We start from the raw sequence: 24,462 nt of genomic DNA on the forward strand, positions 1-24,462 counted from the left end.
GTGGGATATAAAATAATAAAAGAGTTGATGATAATGATTGGAGAATCAAAATGTGGAAGAATTTCTCCTTTTCTTGTGATTTGAATTTGACTGGTCTCTAAATATTTGTATTGGCTGATTTCTTAAGTCATCAATAAAAATTATTGAAACATAGAATAGAACTTAGCACAGCTTCCCACACCCAATTTTGGGTGCAAGAACTTACACCTGCTGAAACCTGGCGTAAATCCTGGTGTGCAAGCTGGGCACATAACCTCGGTATTCTATAACACTGTGCCCAAATTTTGGGAAAGCCCTTGACCTGCCCATACCCCCTCCCAGTGCTACGCCTCCTTTTGAGCTGCAAAGGAGACCATTTAGGCATGCAGTGTTATAGAATAGCATGCAGGCAAATCTGTCAATTAACATCAATAATTGAGTATTAGTAGCTTGTTATTTTGCACACAGATCTGGGCTCTGCATCTAAATCTGGATGACCTATATAGAATCCAGGGGATACTGACTCAGGTCACGCACTGACTGCCACCTCTGCAGCTACTGCCTTCCTGCTCTGAAAAAGTGTGAAGGGGAACAGAAGGTAGAGACCTGCTATTTTGTTTTCATCATACAGGGCCATGTGAATTTGCAGTTGTTAAAAAATGGATTGCGTTGGATGGAAATTTGTGCATCACTGCTCTATTGTATTTAACTTAATCAGACTGTGCAAAAGAAGAAAAAGGCTTTAAGCCATGTATTCCTTAAAATAAACTGTTCTGTCCAGTGATCTCCAAAGATAAAGGGAGTTTAAAGCTGGGGTCAACATATCTTAGGGTCTAGGTTACCACTGCATTCACACATTTCACTATGACATCCGAGAGTTCCTGGCCCAGCTCCAGCTATCAGAGCTGCAACAGCTGATCCATATTAATTGAGGGCTGCACTACGTGACCCTCAGTAATTTTGAGCTGTGTGATAACTGAACTCCTGGGCTGTTCTGAAGTCTCAGTCTAGCAGTGGATACCACTGCTGAGAAGGTGAGAGGGAGCTGACTGGAGGTAGGAGGAGGAGAGGGATAGATTCTTGTAGATGACTACAGGTAGGGACTGCTCTGATATGTCTATCAAGACTAATGAAAACTTGATCTGCCAATAAAATTTGGCCTTTCATGCCATACAACAAAACCAGTGCAAGGATATCTGTACAAGGCTACTGCTTTCAAGAAATGATAATGGGAAAATAAAGAATAAGCAAGATTGTCACATTACAAAAAATTAAAAAAATGTGTTATCTATTTGACTTCTTGTTTTTCCATGCTTGAAATTGTTTAGTTTTACTTTTTACAGATTTTATCAGCAGTGACAAATCAGGATTTGCAGGTTTCTTGGTAGCATTTTCCCCTTCTTGTTGCTTTTCTACTTCCCTTTGCCGCTTCCCCATTGTCTCTGTGTGAGCCACATCTTCCCGAGCTCTTCTCCGAGACTTCTCCTCTAAGATTTCTTCCATGGCTTTGGTATTCTTGAAATTGGGATCTGAAGGATCCACATTGAACAAGTGGGAAGTGTACATGGCCTGGAATCTTGTGTCTGCAACATCCAACTGTGGATGAACAAATGAGATCAAATCAGGTCATTATAAAGATGAAACTTTTACCTATCAAAAAATAAATCTGCACCAGAGAATCAAGGCAACAGATCACAGTATGACAGATCAAACAGTTTTTAAATCAAAACTGATGGTTGAAATAACACATGAATCGTTAACTACTGTATGAAGATCGTATTTAATCTTTACTTCAAAAGACTACATATGGACCTAGATAGCGGTCCTTCCTTTTTCCAATTATGTTTGTAATGTCCTACTCATAGCTCACTCACATTTTCTGTCTGAACATATTTAAACATACTTGTGGTTTGTAAAGCAGATTCTTTCAGAAACAGCATTAAATCCTGGCCAAAAAGCAGCATCTACAGCTGCTACATCAAACAGCGAGTCAAGTATGAAACTAGTAGTCAACCAGCAAACCAAACAAAATTGGAATGGCTTCAGCTTTAAGAGTGAAATTATGGATCCAGATTCACAATGGGCCATTCAAAATGGTGCAATTCGGATTTTGCTCACTATGCTGGCTTCACAGATAAGGTACATTTCTACATATGAACAGCAAATTTTCTGTAGTTTTTTTTTTCCTCTTGCAACATGGTTCTTTGACTGTTACAAGTAATCACTAAGTTCCAAATGAACTCCATTAAAAAAATACAATAAAATCTATAATATGCATAAAAAAGACAATTGCTTACAAAGGGCTTTACAAACCTCTAGTGCCATGTTTGACCGAGGCCATGATGGGATGCTATGGAAGAGTATGAGAGAGGAAGGGGAGAGATCCCAAGCGGTTGAGTAAGGGTAGAAATGGAGTTAATGTTGTCAAACGGAAGCAATAGGAGATGGAGTAGAAGGTAAGAGACAGAATGGCCTGGAGACAAGGGAAGGAAGGAGAGAGAGGGATGCAGCTGGGGCTGAGAAGCAGTGGAGGGTAGATGAGGGCTGAGAGGGTCAGTACAGAGGATGAAAATGGGGGACTATAGAGTGGGTGAAAGACAGAGGGGGGATTAGCTGACTGAAAGGAGAAAGACAGAAGGAGCAATGAGATTGCTGGAGATGGAATGAAATTAAGATGAGAAACGTCGGTAGTTAGATGAGAGTGAAGAAGGCAACTAAGAGCTAGAGGATGAAAGAAAGAAGGAATGAGGGGTAAAAATCATATATGAGTTAATATAGAAGCAGAGAAGAGAAAAGTGAAAACATTTTAAAAAGATCAGAAAAGTGGATCAGATTGAACCAACCCAATTAGAAAAGTGCCTAGACAATCAAGGTGGAATAGAAAAATATGATTTTTATTTAGTACTTTTAAAGGATTGGTATGTATCTGCTTTGGAAAATGTACATCTTTTCTATTTTTGTATTTAGCAGAGTACAAGACAAAATGTATTTCTATTCCTTTTACCAGTATTTTCATTGATTACAGAGTCTGGCTTTCTTGGTGGGGGGAATTCTCCATTTCACTTTTTTTTTCTGGTTCCCTATTTTGTATTAGTTGAGGGTCTGTCCACATTCTGCATGTTCGACTGAGGTGAAGGATTCTGCTAGCATGTAGTGTTTGAATGTGTAACAGTCCAGCTTGTTTCTCAGTAGCAGGTATATTGATGCTCTAGGGCCCAGTCTAATATTTATGACACTGTCTTTTCAGAGTTGGGTTAGAGCTGTTATGGTTTGGTAAATATTTCCTGTATAGGCTTTGGGTGTCTTTTTGCAGAGTTTTGTGTTATTTTGCAACGTGTCTAGCCTATTTGAAAGCAGGCTGTGGGGCAAGATAAAAATGTTCAGGACTAGTGGTGTCCAAATCCTATAGAGTCAAGATACAAACAAAACTTTATCTGCTTTAAACAAAGTGTCTGGCAGTGGAAGGAACGTGTGCTGCTCATGAGGATATAATCACAATTTGAATATTTTTTGTATGGTGAGTTCTAAAAGGAATAGCTCCATTGCTGGGAAACACGAATAGAGAACTAGACCTTCAGGTTTATACAGAAATTCTGTCCAATCTTGTAGAGCATCCACACCACTCCCACAAAGAAAGGGAAATGTTTGTTGAAAAAAAAAAAACCTATCAATTATAATGCAAATTTAAAAGTGTGTGTGTGTGTGTGTGTGGGGTCTGATGTGCAAAAATGTCTTTGTGACTTGCCTCCCCCCCATACCTATCTTGCCCACCTAGTACCAACGTAAATACTTCTGTCTAGAGACACCAGTGGTGCAAGGACAGAGTAAGAGGGAGACTGGTAGAAACTGGATCAAGGGAATAGCAACAGCTGAGGCAATTGCTTCTTTGCTTCACCTGTCAAGGAAATCACTGGCATGCTGCAGACAGTATACTGAGAAGAGAGAAAGCGCCAGTGGCACATCAAGGGCCAGATTTACAAAACTTTCTTTTCCCACAGACATGGAATGAGAAAACAGCCTTAGTAAATCATATCCTAAAATTGTTGAGGTAGATCTCTCAGTTTCCACTCTCTTCCAATGAATAGGAAACTACTGTACGCAACCTGCACTGTGGAGAGTTGTTCTTAAATAGGCAGACTGGTTTCAGAAAGCTCAGAAAGAAATATCATGTACAGGACAATTCACCTATTAATCAAAATGATCCAGTCTTTGGGCTCATCTGTGGATTGTACTAAGCAGTTCCTCCTTAGACCAAAAGAATTTGGATTTAAAAAATATGTCTCGCTCTTCAAATAACCTTACACACAATGAACTTCATCGCTCCACAACCATTTTTAGCATCATAAATTGTAACACTCAGGACCTCTTTTATAAAGCCACGCTACAGATACTCGATGTGGCAAATGAGAGGAAGCCCATAAGAATTGGATGGGCTTCCTCTCATTTGCCACACGGGAATCGTTAGCACGGTTCTGTAAAAGCAGCTCACAGTGAATAAAATCAGACCCCAAGCCATGCAGGGTTATTTTGATATTTCACAGCAATCAGGAGTGTAAAAACGTAGTGTGGATGGAAGAATGTTCAAGAGTATAAAAGATGCACTTCAAGAAAAGAAAGTGTAAAGTCATGAATTTTGAGAGCAAAAATGCATTACTTATTAGGTCAGCAAGTTTTTTTTGTTTTAAAATCTTATATTATAGTCCCTTCTGGAGTTTTGATGAGTGGGTTATAAATAAACAACACTAACAAGAACTTGCTATTACCAAAAAGCCCAAGAAATAATGGTCTCTGTTGTGTTATAAAGCAATGGGAAGAGCTAACAATATGAAGAGATATTCTGAGTAGGGAAAAGGAAGTATTGTCCCTGTAGAGGTCTTCGTAAGACCATTCAAACCACTTCACTTAGTTGAAGAAGCCATACTTCATACGAGTGACATGGATGGAAGTAGTTACTGAAAAGCTACCAAATTGGTGCCCTGCCTGCCAGCACGCCCTACAGAGATGCTTAGGGAACTTAGGTCCTCATGATCAAAAGCAAACGCCGGTGCTAGAGGCTGTTAGTGCCATACTAGCGCCGGCGCTTGCTACCGCCCTATGATTAGAGCCCTCGAGCACGTGAAACAACGTGCTCGAGGGCTCTTTGCGCAAGTAGCATGCAAATGCATGCTAAACAGGGCTCAGTGCATTCATCCCCAATGATCAGCGACCAGCGCGCCAAAGATTGGGTCGCTGGCCGCGGCAAACCCTACGCCAGCTCTGAGCTGGCGTTAGGGTTTGCCGATCATTAAGGAGGAATGGTGAGCCCTGTCCAGCATGCAGTTGCATGCTGGCAGGCCCCCGTTCCCCCCCAAAGCAAACCTGCCAGGCTGCCAACAGGGGGCTGGAGGTCCGGCGGACCTCTGGTCTCCCCCCCCCCCCCCCCCCCACGTTCAGGGAGGCCTGGAGATCCGGCGGATCTCCAGCCCCCCCAAAACCCTAGAAAAAGTCAAGTGGCCATCGGCCAAACCCTCTCCCACCCTCCCACCCAGTGAACGACAGGGGGTGGGGGGACTGGAGGTCCGGTGGACCTCCAGCCATCCCTAACTCCCCTCCCCCCAGCGTTGTCCGACCAATCCCTGGTGGTCCAGCGTGAGGATAAGTAGTAGTGGTAGTAGTAGTAAGGACAACCCCCCTCCCGGCCCCCCTACCTTTAGTTGAAGGAGGGACGCAGCCTGCCTCCCTCCTCTTCTTTCTGTTGATACCGGCGTCGCAAAATGGCAGTGCCCAGCCCCGCCCATTGCATCCTGGGATGTGCTCGGTGGGGCTACAGACCATGTAAGGGAATCGCTCCCTTACATGGTCTATAGCTCCGCCCAGCGCATCCCAGGATGCAATGGGCGGTCCTGGGCACCGCCATTTTGCAGCGCAGTCAACAGAAGGAAGAGGAGGGAGGCAGGCTGCATCCCTCCTCCAACTAAAGGTAGGGGGGCCGGGAGGAGGGGTTGTCCTTACTACTACTACTTATCCTCACGCTGGACCACCAGGGATCGGTCGGACAATGCTGTGGGGGGGGGGGGGGGGCTGGAGGTCCCCCCCCCCCGGTCGCTCGCTGGGTGGGAGAGGGTTTGGCCAGCGGCCACGACATTTTCTGGGGGTTTGGGGGGGCTGGAGATCCACCGGATCCTGAACCTGGGAGGGTGGGATCGTCGGGGGGAATCGGAGGTCCGCCGGATGGACCTCCAGCCCTGATGATCATGAGGGTTTGACAGGTTTGGGCTTTTGACAGCCCCGACCTGTCAAACAAGTGCGGGAGGATTGTGCTGAGCGCATGCTCGGCACAATTCGCCCGCACTTCTACCCCATGATCAGAGATAATTGAGCTGCTTAAATTTGCATGCATTATCTCTGATCATCGGTGCGTTAAAGCCCCGCGCTGTTCCAGCGCTATTTTTAGAGCGCTGTTTGGAACAGCGTGGGGCTTTTGATCATGAGGGTGTTAGTGTGCCTTCTATAAGAAAGAAAGGAAAGGTGGTACAATAAAAAAATAAAATATTTAGCAAGAAAGTAAAAGAAGAAAAAGTATTCTCCATAAAAGAAGCATTTCAATAACAAGGTACCATAAAGTGAAGCTAGACGAAGACAGGATAACAGAAAATACTTCTCCACTGAAAGGGTGATAAATGCCAGGAATGGCCTGACAGAAGATGTGGTAGTAAACAAATCAGTAACAAATTACAATCATGTTTACAACAAATATAAAGGACAGTGGTAAGGGTAAGAAAAGGAAATGATCAGAGACCACATCTGTGGTGACTCAGTATTCAAGATCAACCAGGCAGATTGGGTGGGCCATATGGTCCCTATCTGCCAACAACTAATATGTATGATCTATGTTCTATGGTTGCCCACAAGAAGCTCAGCAAAATTACAGAGCAGCTGTTTAAATGATTTGGCAATAAAATTTGTAATTGAAATAGGGTGGGTATTACCATTTACTATGTGTGCTTTTCAAATACGTAGCAGTATAGCAAGGGGACAACTTTCTTTTTAAATGTACTGGAGCACCTATAATACGTTCTCTTCCTTCTTGTATACCTAATGATTTTATGAAATGTGAAGAAACTTCTGGACACATGACAGACAGAACTCATCTCTGCAGCTCAGTGAAATGTCAAATCTTAATCTACTATTGGCACAGATAAGTATCTTGCAGAACTGTTCCACGCAATGTGGAGGCTGAAGCATATCAGGCAGTTCATAATGAGAGAGCTATTCCGTACCCTCGTTCATTGGCTGGTACTATCCCATATAGACTACTATAGCGGGATCTATGCTGGTTGCCGGGACTATATTCTGAAAAGGCTTCAGACAGCTCAAAACACGGCTGCGAGGCTAATACTGGGCAAATCACGCTTTTATCATGCTCAACCACTACGTTTTCAACTACACTGGCTCCCTGTAAAAGACCGTATTACATTTAAAATCTGCTTACTAACACACAAGATAATATATTGAGAAGCCCCTGATTACATGCTCAATCTAATCAACCTACCATTTAGAAATGCCCTAATATCTGCAAGAACCTACCTCAATCTACATTATCCCAACTGCAGGAATGTTAAATACAAGACCCTTTTTGCTTCGTCCTTCCCCTACATCAGTCCTAAATCCTGGAATGTACTGCCAAAACAACTAAAAGAGCTAGTCGACCACCACCTGTTCAAGAAGTCCTTAAAAACATTCTTATTCAACAAAGCTTACTCCACTGGCAACTCCACGGTTTAACCTCTCTCTCTTGTTGACTGTACAGGTTATTTGCCGGTTGCTTCGCCCCTGACATTCTCCCCGTGCTATCCCATGTTCCTTCCCCTCCTGTCTCATTCCGTATATGTGCCTTCTATGTATTGTATTGTATCCTCTTGAATTAATGTAAGCCACATTGCACCTGCTCTTGTGGGAAAATGAGGGGTAAAAATGCACCAAAATAAATAAATAAATAAACTGATACTACAAAGTTATACGATCTGATGGAACTACCAGAATTTTACATTTCGGCAATACACTCTAATTACCGACCTATCTCCCTCCTTCCTTTTCTCTCCAAATTACTTGAGCGTGCTGTTCACCGCCGCTGCCTTGATTTTCTCTCCTCATATGCTATTCTTGACCCACTACAACCTGGTTTTCGCCCTCTCCACTCAACCGAAACTACGCTTACTAAAGTCTCCAATGACCTATTACTGGCTAAATCCAGAGGTCAATATTCCATCCTCATTCTTCTTGATCTTTCCGCTGCTTTTGACACTGTCGATCACAGCATACTTCTCGATACCCTGTCCTCACTTGGATTCCAGGGCTCTGTCCTTTCCTGGTTCTCTTCCTACCTCTCCCTCCGCACCTTTAGTGTTCACTCTGGTGGATCCTCTTCTACTTCTATCCCACTGCCTGTCGGCGTACCTCAGGGTTCTGTTCTTGGTCCCCTCCTCTTTTCTATCTACACTTCTTCCCTTGGTTCATTAATCTCATCCCATGGCTTTTCCTACCATCTCTATGCTGATGACTCCCAAATCTACCTTTCTAGCCCTGATATCTCACCTTGCATCCAAACCAAAGTTTCAGCGTGCTTGTCTGACATTGCTGTCTGGATGTCTCAATGCCACCTGAAATTAAATATGACCAAAACCGAGCTTCTCATTTCCCCCCCCAAACCCAACTCCCCGCTCCCCCCGTTTTCTATTTCTGTTGATGGCTCTCTCATTCTCCCTGTCTCCTCAGCTCGAAACCTTGGGGTCATCTTTGACTCTTCTCTCTCCTTCTCTGCTCATATCCAGCAGACTGCCAAGACCTGTCGTTTCTTTCTTTACAACATCCGTAAAATCCGCCCCTTTCTTTCCGAGCACTCTACCAAAACCCTCATCCACACCCTTGTCACCTCTCGTTTAGACTACTGCAATCTGCTTCTTGCTGGCCTCCCACTTAGTCACCTCTCCCCTCTCTAGTCGGTTCAAAACTCTGCTGCCCGTCTCATCTTCCGCCAGGGTCGCTTTACTCATACTACCCCTCTCCTCAAGACCCTTCACTGGCTCCCTATCCGTTTTCGCATCCTGTTCAAACTTCTTCTACTAACCTATAAATGTACTCACTCTGCTGCTCCCCAGTATCTCTCCACACTCGTCCTTCCCTACACCCCTTCCCGTGCACTCCGCTCCATGGATAAATCCTTCTTATCTGTTCCCTTCTCCACTACTGCCAACTCCAGACTTCGCGCCTTCTGTCTCGCTGCACCCTACGCCTGGAATAAACTTCCTGAGCCCCTACGTCTTGCCCCATCCTTGGCCACCTTTAAATCTAGACTGAAAGCCCACCTCTTTAACATTGCTCTTGACTCGTAACCACTTGTAACCACTCGCCTCCACCTACCCTCCTCTCTTCCTTCCCGTTCACATTAATTGATTTGATTTGCTTACTTTATTTATTTTTTGTCTATTAGATTGTAAGCTCTTTGAGCAGGGACTGTCTTTCTTCTATGTTTGTGCAGCGCTTCGTATGCCTTGTAGCGCTATAGAAATGCTAAATAGTAGTAGTAGTACACTTGTGATCAAGATTTAGTTTAGTTGATTACCTGATTAGGGTCTAACCATCAAAGAGGATTATATACAATAAAACATATTTAAAGAAATTACATTATACAGTACAAAGTAAACAACAGAGCATCCATACATTCCCAATGGGTCAAAGCAGACTGCACCGTATAGGGGCCCAAATCATATATGAAAGGCTAAGTGAAATAAGGGTGTCTTCAACATCACTTTAAACCTAGATAAAATGCCCTCTGTACGTAATGACTGAGGAAGCGCATTCCACAATGTAGGACCAACTACACTATTGAGGCACAGTGATCTACTTTATGCAAAAAAGCACTAATCCCCAGAACATTACTAAAGTCCTGAACTGGAGCATAGTTACAGAGTAACTGACAGCAGATAAAGGCCAACATGGCCCATTTAGTCTCCCTAAAAGAGTGACTGCTCTATGCAGGTTACCCCCTCCTGCCCTAGGCCTCTGTTTAGGATTGTATCTGCTTCTCCAGCCTATATTCAGCCCATGGGAGGCAGGCTGGCTGAGTGCTGTGATCGACGCTGAGCCTGGATAGTCAATGCCGGGCCATTTCCGGTGACCGGCATTGAATATACTTTTTTTTTTTTTTTTTGGTTGGCTTGAACTTAACCAGCCAAGTTAATATTCAACGCTATTAAGGTGGTCAGATTTGGCTGCCAAACCTAGCCTGCGAAGAGCTAAATATTCACGGCTAGCCACTATGCACTAATATTCAGCGTTGATAACCAGTTATCCTGCACTGAATATTTGCGCTTAGCTGGCTAAGTGCTATTTAACCACCCAGGAGTTGATCCTGGCCAGCAGTGCTGTAGCGAGGGCTAATGGCACCCGGGGCGGGTTGCCGCTGCACACCCCCCCAGGTGCAGCACGGCGCGCCCCCCCCCCCCCCCCCGGAGCGCATTCTTACGTGCGGGAGGGCCAATCCGCCCCGAGTGCACGTCACTCGGAGCTGCGTCGGCCCCGCTCGTTCCCTGCTCTCTCTGCCCCGGAACAGGAAGTAACCTGTTACGGGGCAGAGAGAGCAGGGAACCAGCGGGGCCGGCACCCCCCGAGCGTGTGCACCTGGGGCGGACCGCCCCTCCCGCCCCCCCCCCCTTCCTACGCCACTGCTGGCCAGTTAAACAGCACTGAATATCGGCCAGTATGTGTTTATCCCACACTTTTTTGGTCCCCACCATCTCCACAGGGTATCTACCAACAATTCCTCAGGGCATTCACCACCCTTCCTGTGAAAAAGTATTTTCTGGCATTGCTTTTAAATTTACGTATTTTCAGCTTCATTTCATGCCCTCTAGTTCTATAGCTTCCCTGCCTTTGGAAAAAATTTGTTTATTAATACCTTTCAAGTGTTTAAACATGTGTATCGTATCTCACCTGTTCCTCTTCTCCTCTAGCACATACATATTCAAGTTTCTTCTCATACATCTTCTGGCTTAGACCTCATATTATTTTGGTCGCTCTTCTTTGAGCTGTTTCAAGTCTTTTTACATCCTTAGTGAGATACAGCCTCCAAAAATGAACAGACTACTCCAAGTGAGGCCTCACCAGTGATTTGTACAGGGCATTTAAAGCCACTTTTCTGCTGGTTATGCCCCTCTCTGTGCAGCCTACCATCTTTCTGGTTTTGGCCAGCAACCTGCCACATTGTTTTGCCATCTTTGGATCCTCAGATATTATCACCCTATGGCAGTGATGGCGAACCTTTCAGAGACCGAGTGACCAAACAGCAACCCAAAATCTAATTATTTATCGCAAAGTGCCAACAGGGCAATTTAACCTGAATAACAGGTGCCGGTACTCATTATGGGCGGGGTCACCACATATGACTCCACCCCTATGATAGCCACACCCCTTACACCAGCCATGGCGCATATAAACAGACATCATTGAAAATATTATACTAGTATAGGAGAAAAAATTAACATGATTTTTTTTCATTATAAATCATTTCTGTAAGCTGTTACAGCTCCAGTATACCCAGTGCAAAATAAGACAGCAGATGTAAATTCTCAAATTGGACATATTCCAAACACTAAAATGAAAATAAAATGATTTTTTCTACCTTTGTTGTCTGGTGATTTTGTTTTTCTATCCATATTGGTCCTAGTCTCTGATTCTGCTGCTCTCTATCTGTTCTCTTAACTCCGTTTCCAGGGCTTCCTTTCCATTTATTTCTTTACTTTCCTCCTTTCTTCTTAATTTCTTGCCCTCCATCCATGTCCTGCAACCCTCCTCTCCCCTCCAGCCACCCATGTCCAGCTACCCTGCCCTCCCCTCCAGCCACCCTCCTCTCCCCCCTGCCCTCCTCTCCAGCCACCCTCCTCTCCCCCTGCCCTCCCTCCCTCCCACCAAGCACCAGGCCTGCATCCCTCCCTCCTACCAAGCACCAGGCTTCCCTGCCTCCCTCCTACCCACCACCAGGCCTCCCTCCCACCAGCATCAGGCAGGCATCCCTCCCACCCAGCACCAGGCCGCCCATCCTCCCAGCAGCAGGGCCCCCCCCCCCTCCGAAATTTAAAAGGCATACCTGGTCTGGGTTAAGGTGGCATCGGCAGCGGGAGCGAAAAGCATGTTGTTTGCTCGGTGCGCCTTCGGCCTTCCCTTCTGTCTCTCAAGCTCTGGTCCCGCCCTTGCGGAAACAGGAAATGAGGGTGGGACCAGAGCTTGAGAGACAGAAGGGAAGGCCGAAGGCGCGCCGAGCAAACAACACACTTTTCGCTGCCGCTGCCACCTTAACCCCGACCAGGTATGCCTTTTAAATTTCGGAGGAGGGGGGACCCTGGTGCTTGGAGGGCGGGCGGCCTGGTGCTTGGTGGGAGGGAGGGAGGCCAGCCTGGTGCTCGGGAGGGGGCGCGTGGACCAGAGATGGCACGCGTGCCATAGGTTCGCCATCATTGCCCTATGGTCTGTTCCATGCATATCAGATTCTCATCATCGATTATATACTGCTCCATTGGATTTCTACACCCTAAATGCTTCACTATATACTTCTTTGATTGCCAAACATTAGACCAAGCTTCTAATTTTGTAGATCACTTCCCTCATGTTGTGTGCTTCCTCCGGGGTGTCCATTCTGTTGCCAATCTTCATGTCATCTGCAAAAAGGCAAAAGCTTCCTTCTAACCCTTGCAGAATCAGCTCCAGGACCAATTTCTGAGGCACTCCACTACTCATCCTCCGTTTTTCTGAGTGAGCTCTATTTATCACACCCTCTGTCGTGTCAATCAACCAATTTCTGATCTAGTTTTTCACTTTGGATTCCAATTTTATTCATGAACCTCATATGAGAAACAGTATCAAAGACTTTGCTGAAATCTAAGTAGACCGCATACAGTGCATGCCTCGATCTAGTTCTTTGGTCACCTAGTCAAAGAAATCAGACTCATTTGGCACAATCTGCCTTTTGTAAAGCCATATTACCTAGATCTTGCAACTTATTGGATTGTACGCTACATCCTTCTCCTTCATCAGCACTCAACTTTGGAACTCTTTGCCGAAAACCATAAAAACCATCACCAACCACCTAGCCTTCAGGAAATCACTAAAGACCATGTTATTTGGAAATGCTTATCCCACGGTCTCTGCATGTGTCTCCACTGTTGGATGCGCATCAATCTAGAGACAATTTTGGACACATTCCCCTTCCTTCCTCTCTCTTGGTTTCCCTACTCCTTCCGTCCCTTCCTCTTCCTCCCCATTATCGCTTGTGTAGGTTTTTCTGCTGTATTAGCTTCATTTTACTGCATTGGCAACTACCTCTGTGGTGCGCTGTAAGCCACATTGAGCCTGACACTGTTAGGAAACTGTGGGGTACAAATGAGAGAATAAATAAATAAAATTGTAGAACATTCACTATCCTTTCCTCCAGCAGCATCTCCATTACTTTCCCTGTCACTGAGGTAAGGCTTACTGGTCTGTAGTTTACTACCTTTTCTCTGTTTCCATTTTTGTGAAAAGGGACCATAACTCTTCAATTCCATGGAACCTCTCCTGTTTTCAAGAATCTATTAAACACATCCTTAAGAAAACCAGGCAGCACTTCTCTGAGTTCTCTCAGTATCCTGGGATATAACTCACCTGGCTGTATGGCTTTGCCCATTTTCAGTTCTGCAAGTTGTTTATAAACACTTTTTTTTCTGTGTATAGTATGGTACCTACTCCATTCCCATACGAGCCTTTCATTATCATCTGCAGCCCTCCTCGAGTATTTTCTTCTGTGGTTATCGAAGAGAATGATTTACTTAGCATATCTGCCCTTTTCTCATCACTCTCCACATACTGGTTCTTCATGCCTTTGAGTCTTGCAATTCGAACTCTGGCCTCTCTCCTTTCCCCAAAACACCTATAAAACAGTTTGATCATCTTTTCACATCTTTAGCCGTGTTTTCTTCCACCCCTGCTTTTGCCATCCGTATTAATTTGTCTCTCTCAGCTTTTTTTTTCAGTATTCTTTTTTGTGTTCCTCTTCTTGAGATCTTCTGTATTTTGTGAATGCTAACTTGATTTTTGCAGCCACTCCTTTGGAAAAACATAATGGTTTCCTTTTCCTTTTATTTAACTTTCCTTATACAGATATCTGTTGCCTTTTGTATAGCACCTTTCAGTTTAGCCCAATATCTTTCCTGGTCGCTCATCTCCTCCCAGCCTGCCAAATCATCTTTCTGATACTTCCTCATCTTACTGAGTCAGTATGCTTGAAATCCAGGACATTGATTTTGGTGTGTCTGTAACCTTTATAGCAAACCACAATGTGCGATAATCACTGTTGCCCAATTGGGCACCCGCTCACACATTAGATACTGTTTCTCTATTAGTGAAAACTAGATCTACTTTTGACCTCTCCCTGATGGGTCCCATCACCATTTTTCTGAGCAAAGTCCTTTATCAGTTGTCCACAATTTTTTTTCACTTCTCCCTTTATTTCCACCTTTGCAGTATAAATGATCAGGACTCTATCCAGTTCTTCCATTTGAGCTGGAGATCTGTAGACTACACCAATGTAGAAGAAGTTCTGAGAGAAGAGGACATTTCTTTGGTAAGTGAACATTATTTTGCCTTGTGCTTTGGGAACTTAGGAGTCCTTTTACTAAGGTGTGCTGAAAAATGGCTTGCGGTAGTGTAGGCGTGGGTTTTGGGTGCGCGCCAATCCATTTTCAGCACGCCTGTGAAAAAGTCCTTTTTATTTTTTTTTGTCGAAAATGGACATGCGAAAAAAATCAAAATTGTTGCGCATCCATTTTGGGTCTGAGACCTTACTGCCAGCCATTGACCTAGCAGTAAAGAATCCGGGCGGTAATGACCTACGCGCATCTGAACATAAAAAATATTTTTCAGACGCGCCAAAAATGAAAGTACAGCAAGAGCTATGCGGTAACTCCATTTTGGCACGCGTTGGGCATGCGTAGATGGTTACATGGCTTAATGCCCCTTAAAGACTGGGGTTTAAAGGAGGAATTGTAGGTTAGTGATAGGCAGAATAAAAATATAAAAAAAGCAAACTTTATGAACTAATCGCCATACTCTTTTCCCCCTAGTTTTAAAACTTGAAATTTGTAACACAGCATTAACAGATAGCCTCTAGCAGGCACTGCAGGACCTAGTTTAGTCTTATGGCAGCAAAAAAAAAGCAAACAGGATGTTAGGAATTATTAAGAAAGGGATGGAAAATAAGACCGAAAATACTATAATGCCTTTGTATCGCTCCATGGTGCAACTCTACCTTGAATACTGCGTTCAGTTCTGGTTGCAGTACCTCAAAAAAGACATAGTGGAATTAGAAAAGGTTCAAAGAAGAGCAACCAAAATGATAGGGGATGGAGCTCCTCTCAAATGAGGAAAGGCTAAAGAAGTTAGGGTTCTTCAGCTTGGAAAAGAGACAGGCAAGGGAGATATCATTGAAGCCTACAAAATCCTGAATGGTGTAGAATAAGTACAAGTAAATTGAGTTTTTACTAGTTCCAAAAGTACTAAGGAACACTCAAGGAAGTTACATGGAAATACTTTTAAAACAAATAGGAGGAAATATTTTTTTTCACTCAACAAATAGTTAAGCTCTGGAACTCTTTGTGGAGGAGGTGATAACAGCGGTTAGCGTATCTGTGTTTATAAAAAGATTTGGACAAGTTCCTGGAGGAAAAGTCCATGGTCTTCTATTGAGACAGACATGGGGAAGCAACTTTTGCCCTGGGATTGGTAGCATGGAATGTTGCCAAGGTTTGGGTTTCTGCCAGGTACTTGTGAACCTGGCTTGGCCGCTGTTGGAAACAGGATACTGGGCTAGATGGACCATTGGTCTGACCCAGTATATCTGCTCTTATGTTCTTATGAGGATTTAAGTTCTGCTTGTACTTGGAGAACATTAATTATTCATGATGAACTATCCTGCCTTAGAATGAAAAGGGCACTGTTTGTTAATATTACCTGGAAGTCATCCTCCAATAACTCTTGCTTTTTCATCAGCCACTTCTTCTTCTTCTTGCTCAGATTTTGCTGCTCAACAATCTTCTCATAGTTGAAATGTCTTCGGCCATCCTCTTCATCATCCATCATAAGCAAAGCCATTTCAGCCTACAACAGCAGGAAAGCATTTGTTAACACAATGCAGTGCCATATAGCAAGAACCAAACTCTAGGTCAACAGTTGTACACATTACTAGCATAAAATATAGCAAATGTCACTACTAGGAATAATAATGTTTTGTAAGAGTTATGGAATGCATCATATTTTTGCTTTTGGTGAATTCTGAATTAATGCTACTACAGTAAACTGATAGCTTCCTAAATGTGCAGGAACTTATGAGCGTAACGGTTCCCAAACCTGGTCCTGGAGGCACCCCAGCCTGGCAGGTTTTCAGGATATCCACAAAGAATATTCATGAGAGAGATCTGCATGCAGTGGAGGCAGTGCATGCAAACCTCTCATATGGATATTCATTGTAGATATCCTGAAACCCTGATTGTACAAGTGGATGCAGTCTTCAATTATCTACCCTCTTCAGCTATTTGCCTCTGATTGACCCAAATATCAATGTGTAATGTGTTCCCTATGGGTCCTGTCAGCTGCTTCTCCTCTACCTGGGCAGGGTGGATGACTGAGGGATGTTAATGGATGCCTGTAGGGAGGGCACTGAAAGGGGAGAAAAAGAAAAAACTGTCACGGACCAGAGGCTGGGAAGAACGTGAACTGTAACCTAGGAAAGGCAGGGATGTTGAAATTCTATTCTTGTCATTGATTCGCGCATCTTTTTCACAATGGTAATTGCATATTTGTCCATATGTTGCAATAAAAACTACTTTCAAAAAAAATATTTGTCTAACATGCTGAGAAAATATGACAATTTCTGGAAAGTGTTTTCTATCTGTGTGTTTTGCAGGAAACTACAGAGAAGTCTCAAGTATCTACTTTAGGACCTTGGAAAAAAAAATAAGAAGGTGGTGGAGCATTCGGGACCTGAGAAAAGGAGACTAGAAGGAATCCCTTGCTACAAAAGCTTATGAGTCAAGAAAACAAATTTGACACTTGTTTTTCATACTTTTCTTCTTTGTTTAGTGCCCTGTATATGCTTCATTTTTAGGGGACATGCTTGATAAAGGTGTTTTTATATAACAGTATCCCTTGTGTGGATCTAGCTTTATAGCAAGGTTTTTGAAAGTTCTGTGGGAGTTTTGTGAGTCAATCAGTGAAGGCCTTAGGGCATTTTGCCTCACCCTAGCCACACCAGAACATATTACATTGTGTTTTTCTTCTCTTTTTGTGCACACCACCAAGAGAAAGCCATTACATATCATTTACATGTGCTTGTTGGTGGTGCCTTATTGTATGAGAGCGTCATGAGTCATGCACTGGAATAATACCACATATGTTTAAAATTAAAATTCAATGCCAAGAAATGCAAAGTGATGCACTTAGGGAATAGAAATCCACGGGAGACGTATGTGTTAGGCGGCGAGAGTCTGATAGGTATGGACGGGGAGAGGGATCTTGGGGTGATAGTATCTGAGGATTTGAAGGCGACGAAACAGTGTGACAAGGCGGTGGCTGTATCTAGAAGGTTGTTGGGCTGTATAGAGAGAGGTGTGACCAGCAGAAGAAAGGGAGTGTTGATGCCCCTGTATAAGTCGTTGGTGAGGCCCATCTGGAGTATTGTGTTCAGTTTTGGAGTATCTTGCTAAGGATGTAAAAAGAATCGAAGCGGTGCAAAGAAAAGCTACGAGAATGGTATCGGATTTGCGTTACAAGACGTATGAGGAGAGACTTGCTGACCTGAACATGTATACCCTGGAGGAAAGGAGAAACAGGGGTGATATGATACAGACGTTCAAATATTTGAAAGGTATTAATCCGCAAACGAACCTTTTCCGGAGATACGAAGGCGGTAGAACGAGAGGACATGAAATGAGATTGAAGGGGGGCAGACTCAAGAAAAATGTCAGGAAGTATTTCTTCATGGAGAAAGTGGTGGATGCTTGGAATGCCCTCCCCTGGGAGGTGGTGGAGATGAAAACGGTAACGGAATTCAAACATGCGTGGGATAAACATACAGGAATCCTGTTCAGAAGGAATGGATCCTCAGGAGCTTAACCGAGATTGGATAGCAGAGCCGGTAATGGGAGGCGGGGCTGGAGGTTGGGAGGCGGGGATAGTGCTGGGCAGACTTATACGGTCTGTGCCAGAGCCGGTGGTGGGAGGCAGGGATAGTGCTGGGTAGACTTATACGGTCTGTGCCAGAGCCGGTGGTGGGAGGCAGGACTGGAGGTTAGGAAGCAGGGATAGTGCTGGGCAGACTTATACGGGCTGTGCCAGAGCCGGTGGTTGGGAGGCGGGGCTGGTGGTTGGCAGGCGGGGATAGTGCTGGGCAGACTTATACGGTCTGTGCCCTGAAGAGCACAGGTACAAATCAAAGTAGGGTATACACAAAAAGTAGCACACATGAGTTGTCTTGTTGGGCAGACTGGATGGACCGTGCAGGTTTTTTCTGCCGTCATCTACTATATGTTACTATGTTCACCTTGCAGTCCTGAAAGCAGAAGTACTTACATTAAATATCTTTAATTGGTAAGAAAAATGGGTGCACTCTGGTCATTAATACCCTGTTTTCGGAAACCATGACCATTGAAGACTCTGATTTTCATGGTTCAGACATTTTAATGCAGTCCATCACATTGGAAAATGTCTCCACCATTAGAGGAACAAATCACAAAGGGTAATATTAATATATAATTTGCTTTACCTTGTGTCTTTCTTGGTCAGCCTCTTCTTCTGAACTCAATATTCCCTTCTCTTCTTTTTGGTTCTTCTTTGATCTGTTTTTTAAATCTAGTACACAGACCCAACAAGCAAGAGGTCATAAAATTCAAATCATAAAAGAGCTGAACAAATTTACAAATGAAGGGTTAGGTTATGAATAAAGATTAAAAAAAAAAAGGACAGAAATATATACCATCTATGAAAAAAGGAGATGTGTCAATCGTTCATGATATCTAGCTATTACCTGGTTTTCCAAGTTCTTCAGAAAAGTAAGGATCATCAAAGTTCACATCAGGTGGAAGCTCATCGCTGTCTTCACTTGGTCCTTCCTCTCGTTTAGCCTACAAGAGAAAATAGTGCAATTTAATCAACCCATACCAATATAAATGTTTTATACTAGGGACAGGCAAACTAAGGCCCGCGAGCTAGTACCAATTCCATGAAGCTCAAAGTGTGTGTGGCCTGCTGCCAAGCTGCTGCAACTAAATTACAAGTGGACTGCAATGCCCTCTCCTCACTACATGAATCCAATTCTATACTCTACAGTTCACTTTAAGATTTTGCCACCAGTATTTATCAATTCATAGTTTTAAGCTATCTAGACTAAACTTGGCCTCTAGGCCAAGGGTGAGCCAAACTCAGACGTCCGCCTCTCCGTCAACTCCTCTGAATGGTTCCCCAATCTAGTCACATCTCCACATGCGGCCCTCGGTTTGCTCACCCTGCTTTACACCAATTAAGATAATTGTTTTTCTTAACATCTACTGTAAAGGCATGAAAACTCTCCAATTCTCATCCTTTAAGTTGTAAATTCATATTTGTTCAGATAAGCAAATGTCCGCTTCAGACCAGTAACAAAACATTACACGGACATGCTTCTGCATCTGTAAAAATATACCAGGGATTACATATTTAGTTCACATAACAGAAGTTAACCCTTGTGTCAAAAGAATGCTGTATTCTATAAATTTATACAGTAATCAGAAGAGGGGCCAAGAATGTACAAACTTCATTTTTATAAGCTATACCAGTGGAATGCAAAGCATAACTATCATTGTGTTCTACTGTAATAAGACAAATATGCTTTTTTCCTTCTTTTCATTCGATTATGGGAAAAGCATTTTATAAATCATCCCCTGCCTGAATTCATTCACAATTTCAGAACCTACTCGTCACTATCAACAAGCAAAAGTATATTTTCAAAAACATAATCAACATTTATCCTATTCCCAACACACAAAAAGAAGACATCTTAAACTATTAAAAAATGTAAAATCCTTTGAGATCAAAATACTTTTAACTTAAGAGTAGGGTTAAATGGCCATTTCTCTCAATAGAGGAATCAGTACTGGGACTGGTGATTACATTTGCAGATAACACAAAACTATTCACGTGACTGTGAAATATTGCAAGAACCATAGGAAATTGGTAGACTGGACATCGAAATGGCAGATGAAATTTAATGTGGACAAATGCAAAGTGATGTACATTGGGAAGAATAACCCAAATCATAGTTACCTGATGCTAGGGTCCACCTTGGGGGTCAGCTCCCAAGAAAAAGATCTAGGTATCATTGCAAACAATATGCGGAAATCTTCTGCCCAGTGTGTGGCAGCAAACAAAAAATCAAACAGGATGCTAGGAATTATTAGGAAAGGTATGGTAAATAAGACAGAAAATACTATAATGTGTCTGTATCGCTCCATGGTGCAACCTCACCTTAAGTACTGCGCTTAATTCTGATTGTTGTATCTCAAAAAAGATATAGTGCAATTAGAAAAGGTTCAAAGAAGACCGATCAAAATGATAAAGGGGATTGAACTCTCATATGAGGAAAGGCTAAAGGGGTTAGGACTCTTCAGTCTGAAAGAGGGCAGAGGGGAGATATGATTGAGGTCTACAAAATCCTGAGTGGTGTAGAATGAGTACAAGTAAATCGATTTTTTACTCGTTCCAAAAGTACAAAGACTAGGGGACACTTAAGGAAGTTATATGGAAATATTTTAAAACAAATAGGAGAAAATATTTTTTCACTCAGCGAATAGTTAAGCTCGTTGCCAGAGGATGTGGTAACAGTGGTTAGTGTATCTGGGTAAGTTCCTGGAGGAAAAGTCCATAGTAACATGGAATCTTGCTATTTGGGTTTCTGGCAGGTACTTATGACCTGGCTTGGCCACTGTTGAAAACAGGATACTAGGCTAGATGGACCATTGGTGTGACCCAATATAGCTGTTTTTATTTTCTTAATTTGGAATCAAACACCATGAGCATAATTGTAGGATTTCAAAGAAAAGGCTACCATGCTGTACTAGTCCTCTTCTCTTACGTGAGCCACATACTTCTGTTTGATGCTCTCTGCATGAACCTGTTTCCCAGCTCTCTGACTCTCTGACTCTCTGACTCTCTCTCTCTCTCTCTCTCTCTCTCTCTCTCAGCTAGTTTCCTTCTGAAGTTAGGACATGGGATCCTATAGTTCTGTGTTTGGAATTCAATTAGACATATCCAAATGAAATGAACAGAGTGACTTTTCAAGATTAAAGGATTCAAAGCATCTATAAATAAAGCATTTTTAATTTAATTGTTTCTTGTTTATTACACTTGCGACTCTGGGCAATTCACTTAACCCTCCATTGCCCCTGGTACAAAATAAGTACCTGAACATATGTAAACCACTTTGAATGTAGTTGCAAAAACCTCAGAAAGGCGGTATATCAAGTCCCATTTCCCTTTCCCTTTATATTTCGCCTTTCACTACACATCAAAGCCATTTACATTTCCAAAAGAAATCTCTACAAAACTAAATCCTGCAGTTAGATAAGGCCAGCTCACAAAGTTACAGAAAATGGGGTACAGCGGTTAGAAGAAAGCCATCCTTCCAGGACAGTTATCAACAACCCTAAGAAAGCATGCAGATCTAGCTGAAAACCCCTCCTTCAACTGCCCTGCATCAGCTGCCCACATCCAACAGATGGTTATGACATCAGGAAAGGAGGCATATTAAGTTCAATAAACCATAGCCATGGGGTGGCAGATGTATTCTGGAGATAGCCCAGTGTTGCATTTCCAAAGCCATATGCTACCTGCCATGGTGCCTTCTTAAATAGCAGCCTTTAGGCCCTACACAGAGCAGGAAGGAAGATTGTTAAAGAGGCTGCTAAACTACCATCTCTTCCCTAGTCCAGAAACTTGGATTGGGAAAAAGTGAGAGCTGTGAGACTCAGACAAAGAGAGAGCAAGCTCCCTTGTTCCTCCTCCTTCATCTTGTTGACCCAATGTTCCAACAACAGGTATCACATTTCTTTTTGCCTGCTGCTCAAAAGTATTGCTGACCTAGGATACGTACTCATTGAGAGAAGCCATTCCTAAAATGTACCAGCGTTTCTACATTCTAAAGCCTTTGAGTAAACTCTGAAAACTTAATCTGTTTAGTTCAGCTGAAAACCCTCATCCCATTCCAGGGCTTGTATTATCTTTTAGGAATGACAATGAACCTCAACATTCTAAGCAGCAATAAACACAGAGATCAAAGTTAGCATTCTGGGTAGAGCAACAACACGTTTATTCTTCTTCAATCATACATTTTTGTAGTGCTATTTATTTTGGCTCTTGGAGCGCAGATGAAAACGGTAATAGAATTCAAACATGCGTGGGATAAACACAAAAGGAATCCTGTGTAGAAGGAATGGATCTACGGAATCTTAGCGGAGATTGGGTGGCGACACCGATAATTGGAAAGTAAAACCAATGCTGGGCGGACTTCTATGGTCTGCGCCCTGATCGTGGCTGAATAAATATGGATGGGCTGGAGTGTAAATTTTAAGGGGCTTCGACGTTAGCTTCAGAACTTTTAGTACAGGAACAGTGCTGGGCGGACTTTTACGGTCTATGCCCTGAGAAAGGAAGGGGACAAATCAGACTCAGGTATAAATTTATCATCTTCTTAGGCAGACTGGATGGACCATTCAGGTCTTTATCTGCCGTCATTTACTATGTTACTATAGGTAAAAGCGATATTGCCTAGACATTACTTAATTCTACGTGACAGGCAGACTGTGGCCTCCTAGTCAAAAGCTCCAACAGCTTGAAAGTGAGAAACTTCTCTCTTGTGAATATGGAAAACAATGAATGCTACGCAAAGCACCCCTTCCTTACTGGCTAGAGAAGAAATATGCAGTGTTTCTAGTGGCTTTCCTGTTCTGATATTTGCTGCCTAACCTAGATAAAGAAATGATATTTTAAAACTGATTTTGGCAGAAGGAGTGATATAGCAAAAGAAAGCCATTTTTGAGAATAATTCAAAATAAATTGAAAATATGTACTGGTGTGATGGGCTATTTTACTACTGTTGTGCTCAAAAAGCAAACATTGAAAACATAAATGTACACGAGTTGACTATGTATTACCTTTTTCCTTTTGAGCTTTCTTTTCTCTTTCTTCTTTTGTAAAAATTGTTCCCAAGGTGTAAATTTGTCCTTCCCCTCTAATTTGTCTTTAACCATCTTTTCAGCACTTTCTTTGAGTCCTTAAACAAATCAGAAGAAAAATCAAAGTTAATTATTCATTTAGTTTTCTTTAGCCCAGCAGTTTCCTCCAGCTCCTCTGACCTTCTAGCTCAATCAGAACTGAACTGGGCTGCAGCATCATAAGCCTTCCTTCAAAACTACCTGGAGATTGACTACTTTTTTTTATTCCCTACCAACTTCCTTAACCCCAGTCACTGAGGTGAAAATCATAGGCCAGAGAGCACAAAAGTAAATCCTAGGTTAAGCCACTGGGTGTCATTGTTGAGAAATGGCTAGGTTTCCCCTTTCTGCTGGGGTGAACACTGCCTCAGTGTCATCCCTCAAACCATAGGGCTTTGGACTGGCAATCAAGCATTTTCCACTAAGCTATTAAGCTGGTTCTCTTTAATCTTTTTAGAAAAACTTATGCCTCTCCTCCTTTTTCTTTTTAAATGTTATACTTCACTGACAGAAAACAGAAAATTTACTGAGCAACAAGCAAATATAATGGGACACCCAAGACAAATACATAGTTATTCTTTCCTAAAAGACATGATTTGAAATATGATCTATGCCAAGGATTACTAATGAACTACGTAATGGTTATGTCAAACAAATCTTGGCAAACAGAATAATAAACTGCATATTTTAATGTCACTTCTTGTCAGAACAACATCAACTTAGCGAATTTACTCCCCTGTTGCAGGTATGCTGAAATGACATATTTTCTAACATGTGGGTGACGTTCCCCGACTGAGCTCGGCACGGACGCTACCTAGTTCTAGAAGAAAGAGAAGCCTTTGGCAGCTCCATACCACACTTGCACGGGTGCCTTCCCACTTAGCTCATTTGCGCAGGACTAGCAGATGACTTCAACTAACTTAAAGAGTTCAGCTCCTACAGGAAGTGGGAGAATATGTAAGAACATCATGTTCTGCTGTTCTCGGAGAACATCTGCTACAGATGAGTAACTTTGCTTTCTCCAAGGACATGAGGTTCTCTAGTGGCGATCCTAGGTTGGATGCCACCCGGGGCAGATCGCCACTGCGCAGTGGCATCCGTCCCCCCAGGGTGCAGCACGACACCCCTCCGGCGCAATGACACCCCCCTCCCCAGCGCATCAAGCGCACCCCCCCCC

General features: G+C 43.1%; 1 protein-coding gene across 2 annotated transcripts in view; it reads right to left on the reverse strand.

The window, feature by feature from the left end:
- Positions 1 to 234: 234 nt before the first annotated feature.
- ESF1 (ESF1 nucleolar pre-rRNA processing protein homolog) overlaps positions 235 to 24,462 on the reverse strand; it is a 91,614-nt gene continuing 67,386 nt past the window's right edge. For both annotated transcript variants that reach the window (XM_030196342.1, XM_030196343.1), the window contains 5 exons: positions 23,226 to 23,344; positions 19,067 to 19,163; positions 18,806 to 18,891; positions 15,997 to 16,143; positions 235 to 1,575 (listed from right to left, as the gene is read on the reverse strand). In XM_030196342.1, coding sequence (XP_030052202.1) covers positions 1,264 to 1,575; positions 15,997 to 16,143; positions 18,806 to 18,891; positions 19,067 to 19,163; positions 23,226 to 23,344 — 761 coding nt within the window. In that variant the 3' untranslated portion in view covers positions 235 to 1,263. The remainder of the gene's footprint in view (positions 1,576 to 15,996; positions 16,144 to 18,805; positions 18,892 to 19,066; positions 19,164 to 23,225; positions 23,345 to 24,462) is intronic.

The sequence above is a fragment of the Microcaecilia unicolor genome, chromosome 3, assembly GCF_901765095.1.
Source record: "Microcaecilia unicolor chromosome 3, aMicUni1.1, whole genome shotgun sequence".
In the NCBI taxonomy this organism is placed as follows: Eukaryota; Metazoa; Chordata; class Amphibia; order Gymnophiona; family Siphonopidae; genus Microcaecilia; species Microcaecilia unicolor.